Source organism: Budorcas taxicolor, chromosome 12, assembly GCF_023091745.1.
Source record: "Budorcas taxicolor isolate Tak-1 chromosome 12, Takin1.1, whole genome shotgun sequence".
Lineage (NCBI taxonomy): Eukaryota > Metazoa > Chordata > Mammalia > Artiodactyla > Bovidae > Budorcas > Budorcas taxicolor.
The window spans coordinates 18,896,553-18,912,385 of record NC_068921.1 but is presented as its reverse complement, the minus strand read 5'-3'; the positions used below and the strand labels follow the sequence as shown (position 1 = coordinate 18,912,385).

Sequence of the window (15,833 nt, the reverse complement as noted above, 5' to 3'; positions counted from 1 at the left end):
CATCAAAATTCCATGACCATTATGCTTTATTTCACTAAGATGCTATTCCCTTTAGATTTGATGATTCTGTCTTCCACAACAGGTTTAAGTGTGTGTGTATACTCATAAATATTTCACTAAAATAATGTAAAAAATTTAATGTTTCAAGTTATAGAAACAGCTAAGCGTCAATACATTGCAGGGCTGGAGCAAGGTTTCCTAGGAGGTGGCATATGCTCTAAATTGGTGTCCAATATATGTTGCTGTTTCTCTCATAGCCAGTCCAAGTCCAAGAGTCAAGGGATAAAAATGGGAGGGATACCACTCTCTTGTAATAAAAATATAATAAAAGATTATTATCCTGCAAGGTTACTAGATACTAAGCAATATACAAAAATAAGCTATGTTTCTATTTACCAACAACAGAACATGATATTTTATATACATGCATACAATTTATAATAGCTTAGATATACCAACTTGAACTTTAAGGACTGAAAGAATCGATACTGTAAAGATGTCAATTCTTTCCTAATTTGATCTACAGATGCAAAGTAATCCAAATCTGAATCTCAGAAGGTTGTGTCTGTGTGTACTGAGAGGCTATTTCTAAAATTTGTATGTAACACAAAGGCCAAGCATGTCAAAACACTCTCAAAGAACAACAAAGTGAGACAGTTTGCCCTACCAGATTCCAAGACATCATTTAAAGTATTGGTGTGTTCTTGGCACAGGGATAATCAAAACAGATCAACAGAATAGAATTAATAATTCAGGAAAGATTCCACAGATTTATGGTCACTTAATTTATGGCATAAATATCACTGTGAAGCAACAGGAAAATGACGGTTGTTTCAATAAATGGTGTGAGATAATTAGATATATATATGGAAAAATAATCAAATTAACACAATTCACAGAAGAAAACTCCAGTGAATTTTTGAATAAAATGTTTAAAGTAAAACCATACTTTTTAGAAGATAATGTAGAAAAGCATTTTCATTACCTCAGTGTAGGGAAGAATTTTTTAAACAAACAAAAAACACAAATAGATAAAAGAACTGATAAACGTGACTACATTAAAATTAAGAATTGTTCATCAAGATACTGAAAAGTGTGGTTACAAGGATAAGAGAAAACATTCACTACACTGCTGCTGCTAAGTCGCTTCAGTCGTGTCCGACTCTGTGCGACCCCATAGACGGCAGCCCACCAGGCTCCCCCGTCCCTGGGATTCTCCAGGCAAGAACACTGGAGTGGGTTGCCATTTCCTTCTCCAATGCATGAAAGTGAAAAGTGAAAGTGAAGTTGCTCAGTTGTGTTCAACTGTGAGGGACCCCATGGACTGCAGCCTACCAGGCTCCTCCGCCCATGGGATTTTCCAGGTAAGAGTACTGGAGTGGGGTGCCATTGCCTTCTCTAATTCACTACACTGGTGCCTGATAAAAGGTTTATATCCAGAATATATACAAAGGGTTTTGACAAATCGAAAGAAAAAAACAGCAACAAACTAGAAACTGCCTAGATGTTCATCAAGAATAGAAGAGATAAGTGAATATACTGCTGTAAATCCATACATGGAATCCTATACAGCAAGGAAAAGAACACATTTCAGCAACATACAACAATAAATGAATCACATTGTTGGATAAAACCAGGAAGACACAAAAGATCAGCTATAGTAAAGATTACTTTAAAGGTCAAGAATAGGCAAATCTAAACCATTATTGCTTAGTGATATGTACATACATAAAACTGTAAAGAAGAGTCTGGCAGTAATTCCCATAAAAGTAAAGATAATGGTAACCTCCAAATATAGAGGGTATTGTGAGGTAGAAGGCACACACAGGGGATTTCTACGATGGTGGCAGTTAGTCTGGCTGGCAGTTGTAAGAATTTATGTTTTATAGTCATGTGCTATATTATATCTTTGTTTTATGTACTTCTCTATCTATATAGGTTATAGTTTACAATTTAAACATGTTTTGAAAAGAGTAAGCTGAGGGCATGTTCCCTGTTTTCTTAAATTCTCTTTCTGGCATCTGTTTATCACAGGACCAATTACTTTAACCATATTTTCTTAGTTTCTGTGTTCTTGATGCTTTGGCATTTATGGTTGAGCTGGCTAGGGAAGAGACTGCCCATCCCAGGGCTAACCAATTCTTAGAAGTGGCAAAGGGCTCAGTTAGGAGCACACCCCTCATATGCAAACCAACCAATTACAAGTCTACAGCTCCAACTAACCCCCTTACTGAACTCTTACAAGCCAATATTTCTAATGCTCTAAATCATCCCAGGGCCAAATAACAGGCAACTAAAGACCACCTGTATAGCCCCAAATCTGCCAGAATCATTTTTTTATTTTCTTAATATTGATATTTAATTGACAAAACACTGTATTGGTAGTTTTAAGTGTACAGCATGATTTGATATGAATATATTACAAGATAATTACCACAGTAAATTTAGTTAACATCTACCACCACACTGTTACAAGCTTTTTCTTGTGACGATAACTTTTAAGATCTACTCTCTTCAGTTCAGTCGCTCAGTCGTGTCCGACTCTCTGCGACCCCATGAATCGCAGCACGCCAAGCCTCCCTGTCCATCACCAACTCCTGGAGTTCACGCAGACTCACATCCATCGAGTCAGTGATGCCATCCACCCATCTCATCCTCTGTCATCCCCTTCTCCTCCTGCCCTCAATCCCTCCCAGCATCAGAGTCTTTTCCAATGAGTCAACTCTTCGCATGAGGTGGCCAAAGTACTGGAGTTTCAGCCTGAGCATCATTCCCTCCAAAGAAAGCCCAGGGCTGATCGCCTTCAGAATGGACTGGTTGGAGCTCCCTGCAGTCCAAGGGACTCTCAAGAGTCTTCTCCAACACCACAGTTCAAAAGCATCAATTCTTTGGCACTCAGCCTTCTTCACAGTCCAACTCTCACATCCATACATGACCACTGGAAAAACCATAGCCTTGACTAGACAGACCTTGGTTGGCAAAGTAATGTCTCTGCTTTTCAATATTCTATCTAGGTTGGTCATAACTTTTCTTCCAAGGAGTAAGCGTCTTTTAATTTCATGGCTGCACTCACCATCTGCAGTGATTCTGGAGCCCCCCAAAAATAAAGTCTGACACTGTTTCCACATCTATTTCCCATGAAGTGATGGGACCGGATGCCATGATCTTCGTTTTCTGAATGTTGAGCTTTAAGCCAACTTTTTCACTCTCCTCTTTCATCAAGAGGCTTTTGAGTTCCTCTTCACTTTCTGCCATAAGGGTGGTGTCATCTGCATATCTGAGGTTATTGATATTTCTCCCAGCAATCTTGATTCCAGCTTGTGCTTCTTCCAGCCCAGCGTTTCTCATGATGTACTCTGCGTGTAAGTTAAATAACTAGGGTGACAATATACAGCCCTGACGTACTCCTTTTCCTGTTTGGAACCAGTCTGTTGTTCCATGTCCAGTTCTAACTGTTGCTTCCTGACCTGCATATAGGCTTCTCAAGAGGCAGGTCAGGTGGTCTGGTATTCCCATCTCTTTCAGAATTTTCCACAGTTTATTGTGATCCACAAAGTAAGTAAGTAAGTAAGTAAGTGTGTTAGTCACTCAGTCGTGCCCGACTCTTTGCGACCCCATGGACTGCAGCCCTCTGTCCATGAGATTTTCCAGGCAAGGATACTGGAGTGGGTTGCCATTTCCTTCTCCTGACAAAAGCAACTTTCAAATATGGTGCTGCTAACTACAGTCATTCTGCTGTACATTGCATTCCTAGGATTTATTTATCTTACAACTGAAAGTTTGTATATTTTGGCCATATTCACCCTGTTTGCCCACCACCCTGATTCCCCACGTCTGCAATAACCAATCTGTTCTCTGTATCTATGAGCTCATTTAAAAATATATTCTATATAAATGTTACTCAGCTATTAGAAAGAATGCATTGCATCAGTTCTAATGAGGTGGATGAAACTGGAGCCTATTATACAGTGTGAAGTAAGTCAGAAAGAAAAACACCAACACAATATATTAATGCATATATATGGAATGTAGAAAGATGGTAATGACGACCCTCCCAGTCCATCCTACAGGAAGTCAGTCCTGAATATTCATTGGAAGAACTAATGCTGAAGCTGAAACTCCAATACTTTGGCCACCTGATGTGAAGAACTGACTCATCTGAAAAGACTCTGATGCTGGGAAAGACTGAAGGCAGGAGGAGAAGGGGATGACAGAGGATGAGATGGTTGCATGGCATCACTGACTCGACGGGCATAAGTTTGGGTAAACTCCGGGAGCTGGTGATGGACAGGGAGGCCTGGTGTGCTGCAGTCCGTGGGGTTTCAAAGAGTCGGACACAACTGAGCGACTGAACTGAACTGAACGACCCTATACATGAGACAGCCAAAGAGACACAGATATGAAGAGACTTTTGGACTCAGTGGGAGAAGGAGAGGGTGGGATGATTTGAGAGAACAGCACTGAAACATGTGTATCACCACATGTGAAACAGATGGCCAGCCCAAGTTCAATGCGTGAAACGGTACTCAAAGTCGGTGCACTGGGACAACCCAGAGGGACGGGATGGGGAGGGGGGATTCAGGATGGGGAACAGGTGTACACTGAGGCTGATTCATGTCAATGTATGGCAGAAACAACCACAATACTGTAAAGTAGTTAGCCTCCAATTAAAATAAATTAATTAATAAAAATATATATTCCATATATAAGTGAGACCATACCATGTCTTCGCTATTGCAAATAATGCTGTAACAAACACAATACAGGGATACATATATCTTCTTTGAGACACTGACTTCACTTACTTCAGATAAATACCAGAGGTAAAATTGCAGGATCATGTGGTAGTTCTATTTTTAATTTTTTGAGGAATCCCCATATTGTTTTCCATAATGTCTGCAACAATTTACATTCTTATCAACAGTGAACAACAGTGCCCTGTTCTCCACAACCTGATCAATAGTTATTTCTTCCCTGCAACAACTAATGAACAGCCAATCCAAAGCTGTTTACCCTGTTGTGTCTTTCCTGAGAAAGCACTAATTAATGGCTTTGGTCTAGGCTTCCTGCCTGTTTCTGCTTCTACTTCCGGACCAAAATCTGGTGTTTTCCCTGTGGCCCAACATGGCATGGCATGCTCTCTTCTTTCAGGAAATATAAGTAACATAAATTTAGTCTCTCTCTGTCATTACTCAAGTCACCTCCATAAATTAAAATCCTACAGGGACAAGTGAGATAAAATAGTAATGGAGATTTATAAAATAACAATTAATAAATTAATGAAATGGAGAAGATTCTGATAAAGACACTAGACAGGCACTGAGTTTTGAAAGACCTCAACCAAAAGTTTCAGTTTAGTTCAGTCGCTTAGTCATGTCTGACTCTGCGACCCCATGAACTGCTAGGCCTCCCTGTCCATCACCAACTCCCGGAGTCACCCAAACCTATGTCCATCGAGTTGGTGATGCTATCCAATCATCTCATCCTCTGGTGTCCCCTTCTCCTCCTGCCCTCAATCTTTCCCAGCATCAGGATCTTTTCAAACGAGTCAGCTCTTTGCATCAGGTGGCAAAAGTACTGGAGTTTCAGCTTCGACATCAGTCCTTCCAATGAACATCCAGGACTGATCTCCTATAGGATGAACTGGTTGGATCTCCTTGCAGTCCAAGGGACTCTCAAGAGTCTTCTCCAACACCACAGTTCAAAAGCATCAATTCTTCAGCACTCAGCTTTCTTCATAATCCAACTCTTACATCCACACAGGACTGCTGGAAAAACCACAGCCTTGACTAGACGGACCTTTGTTGGCACAGTAATATCTGCTTTTTAATATGCTGTCTAGGTTCATCATAGATTTCCTTCCAAGGAGTAAGCGTCTTTTAATTTCATGGCTGCAATCACCATCTGCAGTGATTTTGGAGCCCCCCCCAAATAAAGTCAGCCACTGTTTCCATTGTTTCCCCATCTATTTGTCATGAAGTGTTGGGAACAGATGCCATGATCTTCGTTTTCTGAATGTTGAGCTTTAAGCCAACGCTTTCTCTCCTCTTTCACTTTTATCAAGAGGCTCTTTAGTTCTTCTTCACTTTCTGCCATAAGGGTGGTGTCATTTGCATATCTGAGGTTATTGATATTTCTCCTGGCAATCTTGACTCCAGCTTGTGCTTCCTCTGGCCCAGTGTTTCTCATGATGTACTCTGCATATAAGTTAAATAAGCAGGGTGACAATATACAGCCTTGACATACTCCTTTTCCTATTTGGAACCAGTCGGTTGTTCCATGTCCAGTTCTAATTGTTGCTTCCTGACCTGCATACAGGTTTCTCAAGAGGCAGGTCAGATGGTCTGGTATTCCCATCTCTTTCAGAATTTTCCACAGTTGATTGTGATCCACACAGTCAAAGGCTTTGGCATAGTCAATAAAGCAGAAGTAGATGCTTTTCTGGGACTCTCCTGCTTTTTCCACGATCCAGCAGATGTTGGCAATTTGATCTCTGGTTCCTCTGCCTTTTCTAAAACCAGCTTGAACATCTGGAATGAACTTCACAGTTCACATATTGCTGAAGCCTGGCTTGGAGAATTTTGAGCATTACTTTACTAGCGTGTGAGATGAGTGCAATTGTGCGGTAGTTTGAGCCTTCTTTGGCATTGCCTTTCTTTGGGACTGGAATGAAAACTGACCTTTTCCAGTCCTGTGGCTACTGCTGAGTTTTCCAAATTTGCTGGCATATTGAGTGCAGCCATTTAACAGCATCATTTTTTAGGATTTGAAATAGCTCAATTGGAATTCCATCACTTCCACTAGCTTTGTTCATAGTGATGATTCCTAAGGCCCACTTGACTTCACATTCCAGGATGTCTGGCTCTAGGTGAGTATGAGTGATCACACCAACATGATTATCTCGGTCATAAAGATCTTTTTTGTACAGGTCTTCTATGTATTCTTGCCACCTCTTCTTAATATCTTCTGCTTCTGTTAGGTCCATAATATTTCTGTCCTTTATTGAGCCCATCTTTGCATGAAATGTTCCCTTGGTATCTCTAATTTTCTTGAAGAGATCTCTATAGTCTTTCCCATTGTATTGTTTTCCTCTATTTCTTTGCACTGATCGCTGAGGAAGGCTTTCTTATCTCTCCTTGCTATGCTCTGGAACTCTGCATTCATATCTTTCCTTTCTCCTTTGCTTTTTGCTTCTCTTCTTTTCACAGCTTTTTGTAAGGCCTCCTCAGACATCCATTTTGCTTTTTTGCATTTCTTTTTCTTCGGGATGGTCTCGATTCCTGTCTCCTGTACAATGACATGAACCTCTGTCCATAGTTCATCAGGCACTCTATCAGATCTGGTCCCTTAAATCTATTTCTCACTTCTACTGTATTGTCATAAGCGATTTGATTTAGGTCATACCTGAATGGTCTAGTGGTTTTCCCCACTTTCTTCAATTTCAGTCTGAATTTGGCAATAAGGAGTTCATGATCTGAGCCACAGTCAGCTCCCAGTCTTGTTTTTGCCATTGACGTTCACTCTTGCCATCTCCTGTTTGACCACTTCCAATTCGCCTTGATTCATGGACCTAACATTCCATGTTCCAATGCAATATTGCTCTTCACAGCATTGGACCCTGCTTTTATCACCAGTCCCATCCACAACTGGGTGTTGTTTTTGCTTTAACTCCATCCCTTCATTCTTTCTGGAGTAATTTCTCTACTGATCTCCAGCAGCATATTGGGCACCTGCTGACCTGGGGAGTACCTCTTTCAGTATCCTATCTTTTTGCCTTTTCATACTGTTCATGGGGTTCTCAAGGCAAGAATACTGAAGTGGTTTGCCATTCCCTTCTCCAGTGGACCACACTCTGTCAGACCTCTCCACCATGACCTGTCTGAGGTGGCCCCACACGGCATGGCTTAGTTTCATTGAGTTAGACAAGGCTGTGGTCTGTGTGATCAGATTACCAAAAGTTTACATGCATTCAATATTTTTGGAAGGTAAATGAACAGAAATTAGAGAAGGTAAAAGTTAAAATAGGAAAGTGCTGAACCACACAAGAAACCAAAATATCTGCACTTTCGTTTTGTTGGTAACAATAGTGACTAGAACTAAGAGCATATTATGTACTTTAAAGCTCAAATTCCCTAAAGCACACGTGTGGGTTCTAACAGGGTAGGAGGAGCACTCATAAGGGCTTTACCAAGAAAAGATACAATCTCAGATCAAGCACATGCCTGAAGATGTGAAATGACACAGCCACTCTGGAAAACAGCTTGTTAGTTTCTTATAGAGCCAAACACAGATCGAGCAATGATGTTCCTAGATATTTATCCAACTAGTTGAAAACTTATGTCTAACCAAAAACCTACACATAAATGTTTAAAGCACTTTTACTTATAATTGCCAGAAACTACAAACAACCAAGCTGTCCTTTCATAGGTAAATGAATTGAGCAGTACATTCATACAATGAAGCATCATTCATATAATGTATTATTCATACAATCATACAATGTTGATACAACAGTATCATTCATACAATAATAAAAAGAAATGAGCTACTAAAACAGCCACAAAAAGAAACTTTCTAGATCACATTGCTAAGTGAAAGAAGTTGGTCTGAAAGGCTACATACTGCATGATTCAAACTATAAGATATTCCAGAAAAAGATAAAAACTATAGCGACAGTAAAAATACAGCTATTTGCCAAAGTTTCAGGGGGTGGGGAGTGAGGGAGGAATAATGGAGCATTGGGGAGTTTTAAGGAAGTTAAACTGTTCTGTATAATACTATAATAATGATACATAGTATTACACATTTCTCAAAACCCACAGAATTGTACAATGCCAAGAATGAACCCTAATGTAAACTGTGGAACTTAATAATGTATCAATATGGGTTTACTGATACAATAATGTATCAATACTGGTTATTATTGGTTTATTTATTGGGCTTCCCTGGTGGCTCAGATGGAAAAGAATCTGCCTGCAGTGTGGGAGACCTGGGTTTGGTCCCTGGGTTGGGAAGATGCTCTGGAGAAGGGAAAGGCTACCCACTCCAGTATTCTGGCCTGGAGAATCCCTGTGGACAGAGGAGCCTGGCAAGCTATAGTCCATGGGGTCACAAAGAGTCAGACACAACCGAGCAGTTAAGCACATTGGTTTATTAATTGCAACAAATGTTCCTATAAGATGTTAATAATAAGGGAAACTGTGTGTAAGATGTCAATGAGAAAACCTCTCAGCTCAATTTTTCTGTAAACCTAAAACACTCCAAAAATTTAAAAAAGATGAATTAAATTTTTCAAACACAAAAAACAGTTCAGGTGCTGCCAGTCAAAATGAAACATAAATGTCTATCATAGCTTCCCTAAAAGCAACACTAGCAGTAATGATGTCAGGAGTGATTCCTTCCAGTGTAATTCATAAGCCAAAAGACCCACTATGTATGTGACATTGTATAAAATGCATTTGCTATAAAAAAGTAAGAAAATATTGATGAGTATTTTAGATAATCTGGATGGTCAACCATAAGAAAATTAATTTGATCTCAAGAGGCGGAACAGAAATCATCTCATATTCCCAAGAAGAAACAGAATGATATTCCCAAGACAGTAAAGACAAAGGACAACCTGTCTGTTATCCTAAATTGTTAACATCATGCATGTACACAAGACTTCCTTCTGTCAGGAACTGTCTTCAGCTTGCCTCTTTACTCTGGGCACCAACCAGGTGGTGTCATATCACCACAGGCAAGCTCTTAGTTTGGCCATGCTTGGCATAGCAGCAAGTTCCTGAGTTAAGACAGAGAGATGTGTGTTGTCAACCGTTACCTACTTATTGTTAGCTTCAGCTCCTTACAGTCTACCATAGCTATTGGTCTATTTTGTTACACTTATACTCAGTATCAGTCATGATTATTTCTCAGCTTACTATAACTACATCTGTTGACTTAAGTCCTGACTGACATACCTATAGAGTTTCTTCAGTCTTTTAAGCATTCACTGAGTGCTTCAATTCAAATTCAGAAAATATTTACTGAAGCTCATTTCACCCTCAAAGGTACACCTACTGTAAGCAGTTATTATTACCTCTCTCTCAGAAAGAAGTTAAATTATTTGTCTTAAGTCACCCAAATCAAATCTATCGACCAATCCTATGCTCGTTCCACTCACTGATATCTCTCCCCTAACTAGCAAAGAGTGCTAGTTAGAATTTAAGGCTTTATTCCACCTCTTGACACCTGACTTCAAAGCCTACCTAAAAACCTGTCTTCTAGAACTACTGACTCCACCTGATCCTTCAAATCTTGCTCTAGTATGCTCTTCTATTCCCAGCTCCTTTCTCTGTATCCGTCTACACAGTCACTACTATATGCTAGCCATGGTACTCTTAAGATCTCAAGAAAAATTCTGCCAAAAGAATCTCCTTTTGAAAGAAAAGAAAGAAATAAGTCTTAAGAGGGCATGCTGGTCTTGTTTCAGCCTATTGTCTTCCCTTTAACAGACTATACACTACAGGAACTACATCAGTGTACTGTAATTAACAGCTTCAGATTCTTTCTTGTATTACACTATAAACAACTTGAAGCCAGTGATTTGCCTGAGGCAACAATGATAAAAGGCACTCCCAGAGCCTTGAAGTAAACGAATATCTGCCACATCTATTATTTTTAAGGGAGAAAAAGCCTGTTTAAGAGACTTGAATTTTATCATAAAAAGCAACTTTAGTGAAATGAAGTTGCTGCTACAAGCTATCAGAGCATGCGTGAAAATAAAAACCAGTGTATACTTTTCATACCACGTTTATTCAAAACAGAAAAATGTAGAACACAAGCTCATCACTCAATTTTTCAATAGCAAAGTGAACAAAGTAGTTCGTTATCTGGTAAGCAAATAATTGCCCACTGTAGATACTAAGTTTATAAAATAACAAAATATGATTATATTTCTCTTAGTTTCCCAAGGAAGCAATATGAATAATGGAGCAAAAAAGCTTTGTGTGATCTTGGGCCTTTCTGAAACTCATTTTGTTTCATCTGCAATAGGGACAGGATTGCTGAAAAAATTAAATAAGATCATAAAGTTCTTAGCACATGTTTTTCCCATAGTGAGAAGCTGAATTGTTCCTTCTCTTCCCTCATTATTATTTATTATGTCCTTAATCTTTGTTTCCTTACTCACAATATTAAAATCCAGAACATACAAGGTAGCCGTGAGAATTAAGTACATAGCTTGGCACATCACAGGTACTTATGAAAGCCCATCATTCTCACCCCTTTAGGATTTCTGAGGGAATGAGGCATCAACGAAATAACAGAACTTTATTTATAAAGCCCTGGGAGAAAAACACACCAGGAATTGTGTGTTTGCTTTTAGGGGGGAGAGGGATTCTGGTGAGAAGAAAATATTTTATTATAATATAATGCAGGCAGTCATTTAATCATATAATTAAATCATGATTTCATACTGATTTGAAGTAATGATCTATACTAACCATTGAGGCACAAGGTTAAACTTAGTTAAAAAACGTTCAGGGACTAGTATACTGTTTGCCTAAAGTAAAATGTTAAAAACAAGTTCAGTGGCAACTAAATAGAAACACAAGAAATTTAACCATTAATTAGTGAGACATTTTAGAAGCAGCTTCAGAAACAGTCTCACTTCATTTTCCTATGAAACCAGAACAACAGTGTGAACTGGATTTTAAAATATTAACAGGAACCCATTGTTGTGATGCCTCATTCTGTTCGAAATTTTGCATTCTTCTGAAAGAAATACACGTGTACTAGATATTAGAAAATAAACATTTCAGTTTCCTTACCTGTTGTGTTCCATCTGCACTTACAATAGGGGCAGACAGAAGAGAAATATCACTACTTAAAATCTGAGTTGTATCCAGTAGTGGTGGATGTTCTGCCATTATCAATAAGACATTAATATACCGGATAACCCTCCAACTCTGAAAAACAAAAATATATAGCCATTTGTATGTACATCCTTAAAAATACACTAAAATACAATGCATTCAAGATAAAGAGATATTCTGACTCTTCTTTCTGTCAACAGATCACTTAAGGAAACACATTTCTTGTTTACCAACCATCTGTCAATGTAGACAGCAAATCAAGATATGTTATTAGGAGCTTCTATTTAAATTCCATGTCTGTCTGTCTATTCCTTCCATCTCTACATACCATTTATTTAATTTAACCACCACTACACTTTAGCTAAACCCTGGAATAAGAATTAAAATGCATGACTGAGTGAGGCAGCTCTATCACTGGTTCTTTTTAATTGAGCTGAGAAGGTGTTTATGAAGAAACAATTAACTCTCATCACCCTATCAATCTCTAGGAGCTACACAAGAACTACAATCTTTTATTGATTCCTCAGACAGAGCAAAATGGTAGAAAAATTTCCTCAGGATTAGAAAAAGAAACTTCAAATTTTCAGTGTTAAGTTCTGGCTTTGGTCTTCTGTCATTCTGGTTTTATTGTTTCTTCCTAAGAACCTTACAATAAGCCAAATCATTTCAGTGAGAAAAGCTCATACATTTAGAACACTTTAACTGTATACACAGTATCACCTGTTATTTATTTTAATAAAAAGCAAAAGATTTGAGGTAGTATCAATCTACCATGTATAACATCAACCAATGTCAGCAAATTACATGTCAAAATGAGCACAACTGAGGTCAATCGTAAATTTTATCAAATCTATACTGAAAGGTAAAATAAACATTGTTGGATGCTTGTAGTAGTCTACAATTCAGTAGGGTCAAAATGTTTAGCTTTTTTAAATGGAATTTTGTTTTTACTTATTCATCTTGGCCGTGCTGCACGGCATGTGGGATCTCAGTTCCATGACCGGTATCAAACCCTCGCCCCCTGCAGTTTTCTTGGATTGCTTTCTTGTATGGCCATATTCACACTACATGCAAAGCAGCTGGTTTTACTTCAGCTTGCAAACTGGAAACTTCAGTCATGCAACTAAAATGTTGCATCTGGAAACCTAAAAGTTCCTTTCATTCCTGCCCAGAGAACTGTCAGCTTCTTTCAATCAATTTCTTTTAATTTTGCTACTACTCAGTTCCTATGTTCTCATCTTGTGACCACAAATACCCACTTGTTTTATTTTCTATTTTTTTTTTTTACTTTACAATATTGTATTGGTTTTGCCATACATCAACATGAATCCTATGTATCTATTTTCACTTGTTTTTTTTTAAGTAAATTTGATATGTGAAAAAAAAAGAGAAGTGATTTGTCACACTTGCTAATTTCTATGGAATGAATACACATTCCCCCACAGTCCATTCCAAGCCACCATGGTTTAAAAACTGACCTGAAAATGCCTGAATTTTGAACAATCACTTTTGTACATAAGTACAAGATGGCTCCAACATATCACTCTCTGTATCTATATATCAATATTTGATATCTATATATCAATATTTGTGATAGTAATTTAACATCTAGCAAGTCTGGGTGAAGAATAATAGCTGGCTATCTTTGTACTATTGCAAATTTTTTTTTCTAACTAATGTCAAATTAAACAATGTTTAAAAAATTGATGCCAGACAGATTGCATATCTGAATGCAAAAGGTAAGACAAAAAAGCTGCTAAAGATAACACAAAAGAAAATCTCATAACTGTGAGACAGAGAAAGGTTTTTTAAACAGGGTATAAATTATGTTTCTTAAATCATAAAGTAAAAGAATGACATACTGAACTTCATTAAGAACTATGATTCATTTAAAAAAATCTTTAAGAGAATGAGAAAGCAAGCCACAGAATGAAAGATATTTACAACATATATAACTGTAAAAGAGCACATATTTAGCAAATTCAGGCCTCCTAACAAATTGAGTTTTTTAAAAAAAGGAAAAATGAGATGAGACCTGAATACACTCTTCACAAAAATGGAAATTCAAGATACCAATAAACATATGAGAAGATTCTCAAGTTCATTATTGGGAAACAGTTAATTAAAATCACAATGAAATGCCTACCACATACTAGGATGATAAAAATGGAAAAGACTGATGATATCAAGTATTAGCGAAGCTACAGAGCAACTGACACAATCATAAGGAATGTGAATGAAAACTCATAAAAATCACTTTGGAAACCAGTTTGATATTATCTACCAAAATTGAACATATATGAATATTCTATGACCTGGCTATGATTCAGCTATTAGACTCCTAGTATATGCCAAAAAGAAATGCATGAGCATGTGTATCAAAAGATAAGTACATGAAGGTATATATGGCAGCATTCATCTTTAATAGCCATCTGTAAGTAATCTAAATGTCCCTCAACAGTAAATGGAACACGGTATCTGATTCATCCAACTCACTACTATACAGCAATAAAAAGTAATGGACTAGTGATACAGAGAACAACAAAAATGAATTTTATAAATACAATGTGAGTGAAAACCAGACACACAAAAAAAGAGTACATACTGAAGAATTTATAGAAAGTTTAAAAACTAATTAGATTTGTCTGGTATTAAAAATCAGGTAGTGATTACCTTTGGAAAGGAAGAAAGGATGGGGACCGGGAGGGGCACGAAGGCAGTTTTGGGGCTGCTGCTACTGTTCTACATCTTGACCTGGGAGGCTGTTACATGGTAATTACTAGTATGTTATAAGCTTCCTGGTGGCTCAGAGGGTAAAGAATCTGCCTGCAATGTGGGAGACCTGGGTTCAATCTCTTGGTGGAGAAGATCCCCTAGAGAAGGAAATGGGAACCCACTCCAGTATTCTTGCCTGGAGAATCCCATGGACAGAGGAGCCTGGCAAGACTACAGTCAATGGGGTCACAAAGAGTCAGACATGACTGAATGACTTCACTTTCAGTGTATTATAAATTTAGCTTTATACTATGTATGTACTTCTCTGCATATACTTCAATAAAATTATTTTTTAAAGTTAAAATGAACACATGATCACCTCAATTGATGCAGGAAAAAAACACTTGATAAGATTAAACAACTTTCATGATAAAAATACGAAACAAACTAGGAACAGAAAGAAACTACTTCAACATAATAAAGGCCATGTGTGAAAACCTGAGCCACCATTATACTCAGTGATGAAAGGCTGAAAGATTTCTTCTGATCAGGAAAAAGGTTAGATACCCACTCTCACCATACCTATTCATAGTATCGGACACAGTATTAGAAGTCATAGGCAAAGCAATTGGGCATGAAAAAGAAATAAGAGACATACAAACTGGGGAAAAATAAGTAAAACTATCTTTGTTCACAGATGACAGGATCTTAAATGTAGAAAACCTTAAAGATTTTTTTATTTTTTTTAATTAATTAATTAATTTATTTTTGTGATGTGGATGTGGATTTTTTTTTTTTAAATTTTAAAATCTTTAATTCTTACATGTGTTCCCAAACATGAACCCCCCTCCCACCTCCCTCCCCATAACATCTCTGTGGGTCATCTTTTAAAAGATTTTTTTAAAAAACTATTAGAACAAATAAATTTGGTAAAAATACATGACATGCAATCAATGCATGAAGATCAGCTGCATTTCTATAAACTGAAACAATCTGATATCTGTTTCATGTACTTTTAAAAAGAATAATTAGGAACAAATCTAACCAAGGAGAACAAAGATTTGTATTCTGAAACCATGAAGTATTGCTAAAAGAAATTAAAGAAGACCCGAATAAATGGAAAGATATCCTGTGTTCATAGTTAGAAGGCTTAATATTGTTAAGATGTCCATAATACCGAAAGCAATCTACAGACCAAATGTGAAAGTGAAAAGTGAAAAGTGAAAGTGAAGTCACTCAGTCGTGTCCGACACTTTGCGATCC

The 15,833-nt window shown here is 37.7% G+C and overlaps 1 protein-coding gene across 1 annotated transcript in view; it reads right to left on the bottom strand.

The window, feature by feature from the left end:
• FNDC3A (fibronectin type III domain containing 3A) overlaps window positions 1-15,833 on the bottom strand; it is a 111,059-nt gene that overhangs the window by 78,805 nt on the left and 16,421 nt on the right. The window contains exon 2 of the mRNA XM_052650072.1: window positions 11,811-11,948. Coding sequence (XP_052506032.1) covers window positions 11,811-11,909 — 99 coding nt within the window. The 5' untranslated portion in view covers window positions 11,910-11,948. The remainder of the gene's footprint in view (window positions 1-11,810; window positions 11,949-15,833) is intronic.